At 51.6% G+C, this 14,558-nt stretch overlaps 1 protein-coding gene across 3 annotated transcripts in view; it reads right to left on the bottom strand.

Moving 5' to 3' along the window:
• Positions 1 to 1,709: 1,709 nt before the first annotated feature.
• The window catches only part of Vps37c (VPS37C subunit of ESCRT-I), a 27,255-nt gene continuing 14,406 nt past the window's right edge, over positions 1,710 to 14,558 (bottom strand). For 2 of the 3 annotated variants that reach the window (XM_021151679.2, XM_021151677.2), the window contains exons 2-5: positions 10,024 to 10,122; positions 5,861 to 6,032; positions 5,020 to 5,102; positions 1,710 to 3,839 (exon numbers count right to left, since the gene is read on the bottom strand). In XM_021151679.2, coding sequence (XP_021007338.1) covers positions 3,129 to 3,839; positions 5,020 to 5,102; positions 5,861 to 6,032; positions 10,024 to 10,116 — 1,059 coding nt within the window. In that variant the 5' untranslated portion in view covers positions 10,117 to 10,122 and the 3' untranslated portion in view covers positions 1,710 to 3,128. Of the gene's footprint in view, positions 3,840 to 5,019; positions 5,103 to 5,860; positions 6,033 to 10,023; positions 10,123 to 10,618; positions 10,726 to 14,558 lie in introns of all 3 variants that reach the window. The other variant, XM_029472677.1, reaches the window with a different exon arrangement.

Raw genomic sequence — 14,558 nt, 5'->3', positions numbered from 1 at the left:
AGCAGCAGGCACCTAAAATCCCAGCACCAGGGAGGCAGAAACAGGCAGAGCCCTGGAGCTCCCGGGCCGGCTGGCCTATCTCAATCAGTAAGCTCAGTCAGTGGGTGACCCTACCTGTCTAGGCAGAGAAGGACTGAGGAAGACCTCCATATAGGAATACACATAAAACTCTCAAGCTATGCGGGCCTGGGAGATGTGTTCCAACAAGACCTGCCAGGTCACACAGCCCAGGAGGAACAATCTCATTCCTTACAGCTTGTCAAGTTCTAGGCTCTGATGCAGGAGCAGGCCCTCAAGGAGCCAGCACTGCTCTTCTGCTGGGAAGTTCATGGCACACATCTCAGCCACCAAGGCTGCCCTGTTGTGTCCCTACCTTCCTGCCCACTTTTCCTGTCACTGGGCAACCTCTGACGGCACCTGTACACAGATAATTCTAGTGCCTCCTCCTCACAGAGGTCAAAGAAACTGAAAGCCTAACAGGAAGCTTCCTTAGATCATTAGGCAGCAATCCCTGCCTCAGAGCTGGAGGACTCTTCCAGCCCCATTCTGTACCCAGGGCCTGTCACTGTTGGAGTCCAGCAAGAGGTCTACGTGATCTGGTAACTATTTCAGAGGAGCTAGAAAGGACCTATGACATCGTACGCTGCCATGTTAGCAATGCAGCCGGAAGGAGGAAGAAAGGCAGAGGGAGCCTCATGCAGATCACGTGGCTCTCCAAGTCCTTTCTTAGAAAAGTTGGCCCTATGCCCCCGCCACCACTCTGGTATAACCCAAGGCAGGTGACTTAACTCCTGCGGTAAGATCTGCAATTTGTTCTGACTGATATCTCGTGTACCCAGCCCTGGACTCCTGCCAGGCAACTCAAGTATAGCTGGGATTGAAGGGCAATGAACATCAAACTGAAGTTGGTGACTCTTGGCTGTGTCCTCAAGTGGGACTTCTACGCACGACAGTGCATGGTGCAGGAACCCTACAGCCCTGGGACTCAGTGGATCAAAACCCAAGTCCTATTTCCATGTGTAACCTGGTCACTGCTCCATTTAAACAGGCCTGCCTCCTGTTTAAACCTGGGGCAAGGAAGGCTAGGGTGGCTGTGGAGAGGACACTAGGAAACACATGTCATAATCCTGGTGATCCTTGGCACCTCTGAGCATCTATCACAGGCAACCTATCTCTATCACCTTACTAGGCAGAGAGCTGACTAAAGGAACCTGCCAGGAACCTGGTCTCCCAAATCCTCCTAGGCTTCTGAACAACCATTCTGCAACAGTGCCACTTGGTCCCAGAGACAAACAGACAGACACACACCCATCCACACACATTCTCATTCATATTCTCTGTCTGTCTCTATCTCTCTCTGGCTGTCTCTCTCTCCTGGTTTAGAAAAATGGATAGACTACAACCATACTCACCAGGTAACAGGAACACTTACCTCCCAACCTGGACTGAGGCACTGGTGCCCCCTGGTGGAACTGAGTAGCTAAGCATGTAGCCTAGAACAAAGCAAGCATTGTAGGCTCCAAGAAACAGCCAAGGAAAACCACAGAAAAGAAAGTAGAAAGAGCCAAACCCTAGGAAGATGTGGAGTGGGAGGGTGGGGGGGAATCAAGAGGTGGCCATCGATGGAAGGTGCTCTACAGACTAAGGCTGCAGAAGTCACCACTCCACAGGTAGGCATACCTGCTCTCAAACTCATCAGGGACACCACAGACCATGGAACTCATCAACATTTATTATGGCAATTGCACAAACAAATGGGCAGCCATCATCCAGTTCAGCAGCAGTCTCACAGACACCATTAGTGATTCCACGTTATAAATAACTTAGGAGAAGCAAGCAGAGGTGGTAATGCACCCGTGGCCTGTGGGCAGAGTGGCACCAGAAGATGGGGTTCCTCCTTGACCCCCAGCACCTTGGCCCACCAGAGGCTGGGTACCCAGGCAGGGGATGTTTCAAGGCACATACAATTTCCTAACCCGTAGCAGCTCCAGGGTCCGCCCTGAGACCTGGTTCACATCTGGACCAGCCACACAGATGCATCACCTGCTGCAACCCCTGTAGACTAGTGTAGTCACTTTCATTACTAAGCAGGCTCAGCCCACCCAGTGCCGGGGCTGCACTCACAGTCCCTACCCTTTACATTCTGAGAATGAGAGTGTAGAGAAACCAACCCCAATGTAGTGATGATGTCTGGGAAGCACCATGGGGGTGTTCTGTCTGGTGTGTCTGTTCTGCAGGGACACTGGGAAAAGGAAGGAGATAAACAAGATAAAGGGGGCTGCTAGCAAATAAGATTCAAGGCACTAAAGGAGTGGAGGGGTGGGTGAACCTCAGAAAGAACCAGCCAGAAGTGGAGGGCCCCAGGAGTGAAAAGTGGCTGGGAGGTAACCCTGGTCCTCCACTCCAGCCAGGGGCTCCAGGGTGACCTCTAGGACATCCAACCATACAATTTGAAGCCTGGGTTTCCCTTGGCATCCCCAGCTCTCTCACCATACCACTGCTGCTATGGTCTCTGCCAGCACGTAGGACATGCTTGCCTAACTAACATTGGCACGGCAGCTAAAATATGGCTTTCAGGAATCAAAGTCCATTTTTCTTTCCTGTTTAACTTTCCATTTAACTGTTCCTTCCTACGACCCAACCATGGTAAATAAGGTAGACCATTCTTTAGTGGACAGACAGAACTCTGTCATCACTTGGCATGTGATTCCACATCAAACATACCAAGCTCCAAGGGACAGCCTGGATGAGCAGGGTCCAAGACCCAGGGTCACCCTGCATCAAGATTATTCTACATTGGTTCAGCTGTCAGGGATCAAGCGCAGGTAGCTATGCAAAGACATGAACACACCCGTTCATGCAGACACCAGAGAGCCCTGGGCTCCCAGCAGGCCACTCAGGATGTGCTGAGCAGTCTCTAGCAGAAGGAGCTCCCAGAAGGACTCATGCTGCACTGTTCAGGGCCTTTCAGGAGGCCTATGTGCTTCCAGCTCGAGGCTCGAGGCTTCTGTGTGTCCCAGCGTTTCAGGGCGCATCACCACAACATCCAGTGTTAACCTCAAATCTCAGCAAATGGAGGCCAAAGGCTGTGGTGCAGGTAGAAGGAAGAAGGTGGACACAGACCAGGACTAATACCTAGGCCAGGCAGGCCCTGGAGGGTGGAAGCCATAGGAAGGGGTTGTCCCAGGAGGGTATGGAGGTTGAGGGGGCACAGGAGGCTGGGGCTGTCCTGGGAAGCCCGGGAGCTGAGGTTGTGTTGGGTAGGGAGGTCTGTTTCCTGACGGGAGGTAGGGGGACTGTTGAGGATAACCAGGACCAGGAGTTCGGCCTCCCACTAAGGGGTATCCTGGACCAGAGGTACTAGTTGGAGCCGTAGGATAGCCAGGCTGGGGCGGGCCACTCCTCTGTGGAGACCAAGAGTAACCTACCATGGCCCTGGGTCCTGGATGAGGTGATGGGTAAGGACCCAGAGGCCCACCATAGGAGGAAGGCTGGGCCACCACAGGGAAGGGGGCTGGCTGCAGGGCTCCCTGGGCTGTCGGGCCCACAGGCAAGCCTGGGGATGGGCTGTAGGGCAAAGGGTAGGGAGTCACTACAGAGGGCTGTGGAGGCTGTTCTTCAGTCTCAGGTGGTGTTGCCTGGGGTACTGGGCGTGGGGGTGGCGGGCGCTTTGGAGGGACATCTCCAGCCAGCTCCGGCAAAGCTCGAGGCCGCCTCACCACGTCCTGGAGCTTCTCTACGCGGACTCGACGCAGGTGCAGCAGTGTCCTCATGGAGGAAAAGGACTCTAAGAACGTTTCCAACGGCACCTCACCTTCCAGGAATTTCTCAGCCATGGCCTACAGGACACAAGAACTGTTGACAACAGAGGCCTTCCACAGCCTTCCCTGGCCCCCATTCAGAATGACTCCCTCACCAAAATGCCAGCTCCTTAACGGCAGGACCATGTCTTCCAAGGTCACACTGTCCCCTACCCAGCACTGTGCTAGGTCCTTGGTGGTCACACAAGTCTGTTCAACAGCTGGACCTATGCTAGTGACTAGTATGCCGGCCCCTGTGCTGCATCCAAAACACAAAGATGTCTCTGCCCACTGATATAAAAGGCACATCCAGAGGGAGGAGACAGCAGAGAGAGCCCAGGAGAGGGCCTAGCTCTGTACCACCACCTAACCAGATGTGTGAGCTCCCTGGGGCCTCCTGTCGGTCACTCATTCCTGATTCAACTGGGGTTCTGATGTAGTAAAGCCCCTTTAACCATGATTTCAGATACTAGAGATCCTCTGATGGTCCAAAAACACTGCATGGAAATTTCAGAAATAATCTGTAAGTTTTAAGTAACTTTCCTTATAAGATACTGTTATAACTGGCCTATTATTACTTCCTGTTCACGTATGTGTATGTTTGCATGTATGAACACACATGAGTAAGGGTGAACACGCACACGTGTACATGTGGAGTGGAGAGGCCACCGTCAGGTATCATTGCTCAGGTACTGTTCACCTTCTTTCCTGAGACAGAGTCTATTCCAGGCTCACCAATTCATCTAGACTGCCTGCAGAAACCCCAGGGGTCTGCCTGTCCCTCCTGCCCACCCAGCATTGGAAAGGCGAGCATGCACTGCCTTGCCTGGATTTTTACATGGGTGTGGGGGTCAAAGCCAGGTCAGCATGCTTGTGTAGCAAGCACCCTGTCACCTGGACTACCTCCCCAGCCTGTGGTTGCTGTTCTTAAGCTCTCACTGAGCCTGCTTTATACACTATATATTATCATAAGCATATGTACAGGAAAACAGTACTGTCGACACAGAAGAGAGTGCTAGCTGTGCTTTCAAGTGTTTACCGGGGTCTTAGAATGTGTTCCTATTCTGTACTGCAATCAGTGTGTCTACTAGCACTCCAGTGCCATCTACTCAAGCCGCGCTCCAAACCCTTCTGCTCTATGGTTCTTGGTCTCACCTGAGACCTGACTCCGAGGCCCACCACCCTGTTCAAGGGATTAGGATGCCACTCCCCACCTCACCTCAGACTCCTCCTCGATCTTCATGCCTTCGATCTGCAGAAGGTCCAACAAGGTCCCAGGCTGCAGTGCTGAGGAAAATTTCTCTGGAAGGAAGGGCAGAGAGGTCGACATTTCAAAAGTACTGCTTTAATTAAAGCTGAGGACCCTGATTTCAGGGAAGACATGTGACATGCCCTTTGTGTACTTGGGCCTAGCCACTATAGAGTCCCTGCTGCTGGTTCTGTGGGGTCCTTTTGGTTCATGTAGGCGTTCACCATCTTGGTGAAGAGGAGCTTAGGGACAAGCTCAGGTCTTGGCCAAGCAGCTGCAGAGGGCATAGCCATCCAGGAAGCCTTCCTACCTCACAGGGCCTAGGCCAGCTCTGCAAGGCTCAGGGCTAAGTTGGCAGAGGCAGTGAAAGATACTGCCTGCCTAGATTCAAATCCCATTCCAGGGCTAGAGAGATGCTCAGCTCTTAAAGGCTATGCTTGCAAATCCCAACTCCACCTCACTCTGGTGGGATGACCTCAGGCAAGCCCTCAGCCGGCTCCAGCCTTGTTTTCCTCATCTATAAAAATAGTAAGTTCAGGATATTTTTAATACTATGAAAATTATCACCAGGGTATACAATAAATATACTCAAACATTTAGACTAACCACAGTACCTACACCTTTGCTTATTTGCTTATTATCATGTTAAAGCATGCAAAGCACAGTGGCTACAATGGCTGCTGGCCTTCTCCGATTCTGGGTATCTAAGCATCCTTAGTATTCCAGCTGCCTCCCTCGTCCTCCTTCGAACAGAAGTATCAATCAGCAGGGGAGATGGCCAGAGTGCTTGTCTGTGGTCGGCTGTCCCTACCCAGCTTGGCTTTCTGCTCCTGGCACCGCTCCACAAGCTTCCGCAGCTCCTGGTATTTGTCTGAGAGGTTAGAGCGGCTGATTTCCAGGGGACCTTGGAACTCCAGGTTCTGCTCTGCCAGGCTCCGGTTCGTGGCCAGTGCCATCTCTCGTTCTAACTGCAGGTCCTGAACCTAAGGAAAGCAGGACAACTGACAATGAGCTTAACTGTAACTGGTCAGCCTCCAGCAGGGGGCGCTCCTGGACTCACTGCTCAGCTTGGTGATCAGCCCTCAACCAGTCACAGAAGCCTGGGTTTAAAGGCTATGCAGGCATTGTGACCCAGGTACCTCACCTCATCCTGATCAGGAGAGCCTGTGAGAATGACACATGGGAAACAGGCAGGAAGGCTAACCACCTAACCATGGTTTCCCAAGAGACAAGGACCTGCAAGTGGTTCTGTGCTGTGCAGGCCACAGCTGAAGGAGGTCTCTCCAGTGGGAGGTATGAAACCCAGAGTCCCCACCATTAGCCCCAAGTGAAAAAGACACATGGACACACACACCATGCATGCATACACATGAGAGGCTGCTAGGGAGAATGAAGGTGACCCAGGCCAGACCAGAAGCTAGAAATTCCAAGCCACTGAGCAGGACAGATATCCCCGCCTCCCAGGTCAAACACAGCCCACAGAGCTATAGATAGTCCCTCAATGCTGCCTGCTGAAAATGCTTCCCTAGCCAGCAAAATCGAGCCCTCATGCAGGCCCCTCATGCAGGCCCCTAGTTAACTGCCAGTCAGGCAGAAGCAGCCTTGGAACCTTGCCCAGTGGGCCTACCATCTGCTTCACTGAAAGAGCTGGTGACAAGGCCACCATCGTATCGCAGTACCACATGGCACCAGCAGAGGGGGCTCAGCACTGGCCACAGAAGTTAGGGAACAGGTCAGGACCAGCTTCCATGGGGATGGAAGGGATCAACAACAGAGCTTCTCCTTCCACCTTGGCCAGCACGTGGCACACCAGGCCAGATGGGCTTCCACTAGAGCAGCCCCAGAAGCCAGGGGGCATCCTGGATAAGGGGTTTCCAGAAGAGCCACCCTGCTCTGACCCCTGCTCAGGGCCTCGAGCCCTGTAGTTACAGCAGGCTGCAGCCTACTGGAAAGAGGAGTGCTGCCAGTTACCTCCTACACAGACAAGGGAGTCCCAGCTCAGGGTTAGAACCCCTTTACCTGGACTGCCTGCTGTCCAGCCAGAAACGCCATTGAGCCCCTGGACAAGCTCACTGGCACAGGAGCAGAGAAACTGCTAAGTGTGAATGTTAGCCAAGGAGGCTGGAGGGATGGCTCAACAATTAAGAACGCATACTGCTCTCTAAAGAATCTGAGTTCAGTTCCCAGGACCCACGTCAAGTGGCTCACACCACCTGCCACTTCAGCGCCAGGGGATCTAACAGACTCTTCTGGCCTCCAAAGGCACTGCACCAAACATGCACAAACCCACACTAGACACACCTATACATATAACAAAAAATACAGTGTTAAAAAAGAAAAGGAAAGAAAACGCCAGGGACACTTGTGTGGCCACCTATGAGTGTAGGGCCTGCCCTTCCTGGCCACATACCCTTGGGCATCCTTACCTGTCCATGGCTTTTCCCTGGGTCTGAAGCGCTACATCTGTGCTGTGCCATCCTCTCCGAGGCTTGTCTACACATTTCCACTTCTCCCTACCCTGGAGCCCATCTCTTACAAACACCCTATGAGGCCAGGGGAGTTGCACAGCTGCCTCTCTACAGAGATGAACACTCCCACCACCTTTCTCTTCTGCCAGCCCCACATGACACAATTACTGCCTTACTGCTATGACTGACAGACAGACAGACAGACAGACAGACAGACAGACAGACAGACAGCCAAAGGCTTTCTGAAAGTGTAAGTAGCTTGCCCTACTTTGTTTCCTTTCTGTCTGTCCCACAGTGAGTATTTTTCCCCTCAGAGAATTCAATTCATTTGCTCAAACATGGCTACACAGAAGGTTCAATCGGCCCTTGGCCAGGAAGCTGTATCTCTTACATCTCCAGGAGGTTGTGCTTTTCCATAGGGCTGAAGGCTTGCTCAGCTTGGAAGCAGTGAACTCCCGAGAGCTGGGCTTGCTTTTGCTGAGCTCCACTCCCTTCAGGGACAAGACTGGGAACCCCTTACCATCCTGCTGCTCATTGCTGGCTGAAGAAATACTTAGGGCTAAAAAGATGGCTCAGTTAAGCAAAGGTGCTTGCTGCTAAGCCTGACTGACCTGAGTTTGAACCCTTGGCTCCAAATGGTAGGAGAGAACCAACTCCTGAAAGCTGTCCTTTGACCTCCACACTTGTGATGTGGCATTCATGCACAGATATGTGTGTGCACAGAGATAGGACACAATAAAAAGAAGAGACCCTTGGAGTTCAATGGCAAATATTCAGCAACACAAAAATCTAAGATGCAGAGACAGCTATCAGTGACACTCTTGTTCTAGATTTCAAAAAGCCTACGTGACACTCAGGGAATTCTGGATTTCAGAATGTCTCGGAATTTGTGGGGTTTTTATATTGTGGATATCTAACTAGTAAATCTACGTAAAACATTTCTAGGGCCAAGACGTATGAAATCTGAAAAACTTACATCCCAAGAACCTGTGGCAAGGGACACTCAGTCTGTACGTGACTTTGCTCCTATGCTGCTGAAACCAGGCCATCCAACCTCAGGGCTGCAAGATGAGTCACACAAAGACCTCTCCTACTCCCTGCCTAAAGAGGCCTTTCCAACCCAACCCTGGGTCATCTCCAATCCAGCAGAGACGCCTGAGCAGGGCTGGGGAGCAGGGCTGGGGAGCAGGTGGCAGCAGAAAGCAGAGCAGAGGTGGATACAGGACCATGTGCACCCATGAAGCAGGGGTAAGGGTCTGGGGAGGCTGACCGGGATGCTAACTGGACAACTCCCTGTTCTTTAACACAGTGAATCCACAGAGCACACGTGACATCTGCTCATCAGGAAAAGGCACACATGAGTGAGCATCAGAGGCGCCCAGTATTACCTGTGCTCCCTCCCCTCCCTCAAACAGATGCTTCCAGGCCAAGGACCAGCTGCAGCTGCTCTGGGGGTACCTGTGGGTATTTCTAGCTGACTGGCCACATCGAGTCACCTGACCTCCAGCTCACAGGAAGGTCACAGGAAATAATGACAGTGAGGGCTGAGTCAAGCTCTGTAAAGATAGCAGGGTGTTGCTTATTCCTGTAAGGACCCTGTGACTGGAAGCTGAGAGGTGGGGTGCTGGCTGCAGTGGAGAACAGTATGAGACATGAGTGAGCATATCACCGTGGGGGAAGATGCCCCCCCTCTCCCTAGTGCATGAGGGAGCTGTCTCTAGGCCCACACTGGAATGGTATGAAGACTCCTGGGCCATTTGGGTCCCTGGCTGTCCTAGTTCAAGGTGGACCCAGCATTCCCTATCATTCCCAGGGCTCCTAGAGGACCCAGGCCCTGGCTTGAAACCTCAGGGCTCCCCTAGTAAAAGCCAAGGTAAAATTCACAGCACAAGGTGAACCCTGGCTCAAGCTCCTGCTAAGCATGAATCCTTGACAAGCATTTGTCAGGGTGGGTGGGATGGCTCAGTGGGTAAAGGCCCTTGCCAACAAGCTGACAACATGAGTTCAATCTCTGGGGCCCTTATGGTAGAAAGAAAGAATCATTTCTTGCAAGTTATACCTGGCGCACACAGACACAGACACACACATAGACAGACACACACATACACACTATACACATACACACTACACACAAACACACTAAATAAATGTAATAAAAATTTTAAAGACCTGAGTGAGGCTGGAGAGATGGCTTAGCAGTTAAAAGTACTGATTGCTCTTATAGAGGCCCAGGGTTCAATTCCTAGCACCCACATGGCAGCTCACAGTAGTAACTCTAGTTCCAGGGGGTCCAGCATCTTCTGATGACCTCTCTGGGTTATGCACACACCTGTGCACATTCATATATATGTCACTCACACACACACACACACACAGTAAAAGAAATAAATTTGTTAAGGGACCCTAAGTGACCAATTATTTAAAGAAAAAGAGGCAGAGAAGGAGGAAAAAGAAGAGGAGCAAAAAGAACCAGCAACAGCAGCAGCATCTGCCAGCTTCCTTGTACCTCAGGAGACTCCAAGGCTAGCCGGGCAATGGCTTCTGGGTCATTCTGCATTTCCTCCAGCTCCTGCAGGGTCTTGTCTTTCAGCCCCTCCATCTTCTCCTGCAAACACAAAGCAATACCCAATTTAAGGAAAAGTCACCTGGATCCCTCTGCAGGAGGGGCCCAAGGAGATATGAGGGTCTCTGGGAACACCTTGATGAAGCCTCAGCCATTTTTGTCCCCCAAACCCTAAGACAGATGAGAAATCTGTAAAAACTACTTGGCAGTCACAGCAAGATGGCATGAAGCTGGCTGGAAAAGATGAGAGAGGGGCCAGGCTGCAGGGATACAGACTAAATTTGGTACCCAGACCTTGGTACATGACTACTTTTGTCTGAACCTAATTTAAACACCCATCCCCACCCCCCCACCCCCCACCAAAGGGCTTTACAGGCCTCAACACCACAGGCCCAGCTATGTCCCTGCCTGTTATATTTAGTATTCTAGTGACCTCAGGTCTCCCTAAGTATTCTGCAACTGCAGGCCTCTCCACAGGTCACAGAAAGAAACTGTCACATCTATGCCCTCACTGGAATGGGAAAAAAAAAAAAATCACCTTCACGGGCAATCAGAAGAAAAAAAAACCCAACTGATCCAGGCAGAAAGTTGCTCTGACAGGGCAGGGGTCAGCAGTCCTTGACCTGTCACTGTCCCAAAGGCCACCTATTGAAGGAAGATGAAATATTGTAACTTGTGAGTTGTTTAGGAGCCCACTGCCCCGGCCTGGGACTGAGAACAAAGCAGAACAGGCCCCCAGGCATGCCAAGGCAGGGTTGTTGTTAAGGCATTCCTAAGAACATCTTGACTGTAAAGATGAAAAGGTATGCAAGGACCAGCAGTGCTATATTATCTGAGTCAACACCACCTGGCCGGAACCTCCCCTCTGTCTACTGCCCCTTGTTGCCGGGTAAAGTCATACATCAATTGGTTGCTATGTGAACAAAGATAAGCCCCCAGCCCACAGGAACAAAGTCCTGATCTTTGTAATCTTTCTGTTAATGTTTTAATAAGCCAATAGTGTGTCGCTATGCTGAATTCCACACCCCTAAGCCCCTTACCCCATAAAACCCCCTAGCTTTCAAGCCTCATGGCCGACATCCGTTATCTCCTGTGTGGGATGCATGCATGTCGGTCCGAAGCTCCGTAATTAAATGTCCTCATGTAATTACATCAAGAGATGGTCCTTCGTGATTTTTTGGGTGCACGCCGAATCCGGAATGGGGTGGGGGGTTCCCCACTAGATCTAACACTATCATCTGTATGACAAGTCACAGCCAAGCCTGGGGGCAGCCAGGAGGAAGCAGACACACTGACAGGAGATAGGTGTTTTAGAGCACTCATGTTGAGTGTTCTTATTGTAAAGGCTGCTAGTTTCCAGAAGTTCTGGCTCTGCAGAGATTAAGGGTCCTCTACCCTAGTTAGAGCTTGCCTGGGAGCCACGGTGACGACTCAGCCTAGAAGGCATTTGGGAACTAAGAGCCAAGATCAGACAGGCCACCGTCTATGGGCCTCAGTTTCTCTGTCTGTAACGGGAAGGGAATGGCACCCCTGGGTGAAGGGAGAGAGTAATGAGCACTGATGACAAGCTCCCTTTGCCAGAGGTCTCCATCCTGGTTCAGGCCTGATCTGTCTCCTTTCTGTTGTAAGAATGAGCGACATGGACACTGCTAATGAGGAGCTACTTGAGTAGGGAGCAGCCTTGGCCATCATCCCCTGAAGGCTTCACATTGCCCCGCCTCTAAATCAGCTCAGCTAGGCATCATGAGGTACGTGCCCACCCCACCCAAGCCTCAGTACCAATAGGCTGAGACAGAGCCCAGAAACCCAGACTCCATCCTGGGGATCTGGATGGATCTGGTCTAGGAAAGAGGATGACTCCACACTTGTTGCATCATGCAGGAGCAACAGATTCTGAGCATCGGACTACTGTGTAACCTACACTGCCTCAGCCAGGCACTTAGATCCCCAGAACCTATGAGAACTCAGGTTCAGCATGGCTGCCGACCTCTAATTCCAGTGCTCTACAGATAAGAGTCAAGGGATGGAGGAGCCAGTTGGCTTGCCAGCCTGGCCCACTGTGGTGAGCTCTGGGTTAAACGGAGAGGCCTAGCCACAATGAATGAGGTAGAGAGTGATAAAGGAAGACTTTTAACATCAACCTTGGACCCACACCCACATATGCATGCATGCACATGTATGTGTGTCTGCACATATATGGACACATCACACACACATAGGTGAGAGGAAGGAAGGAAATTCTTATAAATTGTTCATAATGAAAAGACCCAAAAGGAAGGAAGCCAAAATCCTACCCTGCACTATGTCTATACTTCACACTGCTCCCCAAATTCCAGGTCTAGAAGTAAGAACCGGGAAGAGGCCCTGTGTTGGACCAAAGCTCTGAGGAGAAACAGTATTGTTCCACCTAAACCCAACTGTGCCTGTGGCAAACAGGAACAGCACTTTAAAGGTCCTGAGACCCACCATGCCCTTAATCCCAGCACTTGAAAGACTGACACCGCCGGGCGTGGTGGCGCACNCNTTTANTCCCAGCACTCGGGAGGCAGAGGCAGGCGGATTTCTGAGTTCAAGGCCAGCCTGGTCTACAAAGTGAGTTCCAGGACAGCCAGGACTATACAGAGAAACCCTGTCTCGAAAAAAACCAAAAAAAAAAAAAAAAAAAAAAAAAAAAAACAAAAAGGCCTGAGAATGTAACTCAGTTTGTGGAGTGCCTGTCTGTTGAACATGCATCCCTGGCATAGGACAGAACCAGGCACAGTGGTACACACATTTGAAATCCCAGTACTCCAGAGAGGAAGAAGCCAGAAGATCAACAGTTGAAAGCCAGCATGGGCTACATAGTTAGTTCAAGTCTAGTCTCAAAAATATATATGACTTGAAAATACCCAAACATATGAAGTACTGGCTTAGTAATGCAGACCTAGCACAAGGCCAGTTCTGTCTCTTGTCAGCTACGTCCTCGTCTCAGTGGAAGCTCCTGGAGCCTACGTTCTTCATCAGTGGGATGGACCAATTGGCAGCAGCTCCCTTACAGGTTCAGTGGCACAACGCACCAGGTCAGCACAAGAACAAATGCTGGCCAAAGATTTCAACACCGCAGAAATTATGCAGGATGGTGGTGGCCTCCGGTGAGGCTCAGCCAAGAACTTGCTGGGTCACAGCAGCAGCACGGAGCGCAGCCCCACCCACCAAGCCCAGTGCCTGCTGCTCTTGTATTTGGGGCCAAGTACAGTAGACACTGGCAGCCTGGTAGGATGGTAGCTGGCTAACCACACACAAACAGCTGGTTAGCAGTGCCACCTGTAGCAACCCCAACAGTGCCAGGACCTCTCCCCACAGAGAAGTCCATTCAGCAAGCCCTGAGCAGAGCTATGAGTCCCTGGGGCAGTCCTCTGATGTTCCCTTTGACACACTTGCTCTGCCCACAGAGTGTGATGAAGACCAAGCCAAAAGTGCTGCTCACCTGGGTGGCTGCTGTTCCTGGCTAGTGGTAGTCCCTATCAGGAGCAGCACATCCCCGGTTGAGGCCGGCGCAGGCTGTTCTGTGACAACTCTCACAGCATCACCCACTGGACATTACAGGGGCTGGTCTCTCACAAGTCAGATATCACCTGTTTTTCAGAGCCACCCTGAGAAGCAGAGAGCAACAAGCGCTTGTCCAGGGCCACAGTTTGGGAAAGGTGAGAAGGGGAAGCTACCGTGCCCAGGGCCCATGAGCAGCTACTGAAAATTGGGGCCCTGTGGCTAGTCCCTGCTGCTAGCAACTCCTAACTCCCCACAACCAGTCAACATGGTTAGAACCACCAGAGTTGTCACACGGCTGGGGATGGGGAGCAGGGCATATAGCACATTAGTTAGGGACCAAGTCCTTAGGCTTTAGTTTCTAGAGGACTGACAAGTCCGATCACCTCAGGCCTTGGTGCCAGAGCTCTGACACAGACGTCCCTTCCTGTGACCACTGTGGCACCTCGATGCTGGATGATTCCCAGGACAGTGGAGAGGGCTGCTGGGGGAGGGGAAGTGGGAGCCATGTGAGAATGGCTAAGGACCTGGGCATTCATCTGTCTTCCCAGGACCTAGCACAGCCCTGCTCAGAGGCAATTCAGAAAGTGCAAGGCGAGGGTGGAGGAAGAGAAGAAAGACACCAGGGCAGCCAGGACGAGTTCAACAAGGTGCAGAACCAGAACAGCCCAGCTTCCCACTTGCTCAAGCCTTCCTGCACACCCATCATCCCTTTAAGGAACAGGCATTTATTGAGCAATTACTGTATGCCAAGACCCGTGCTGTCCTATCTCACGGGCCAGAAGGAAATATGAACGTTGAATTTTATGAGCCTGGTCCAGTAGACACATTAAAAACAAAACAAAACAAAAAAAACTTTCGCCAGGCGTGGTGGCGCACGCCTTTAATCCCAGCACTCGGGAGGCAGAGGCAGGCGGATTTCCGAGTTCGAGGCCAGCTTGGTCTACAAAGTG

Source organism: Mus caroli, chromosome 19, assembly GCF_900094665.2.
Source record: "Mus caroli chromosome 19, CAROLI_EIJ_v1.1, whole genome shotgun sequence".
NCBI lineage: Eukaryota > Metazoa > Chordata > Mammalia > Rodentia > Muridae > Mus > Mus caroli.
Note: the sequence above shows the minus strand (reverse complement) of the source record. Positions and strands in the feature narration are given on the sequence as shown.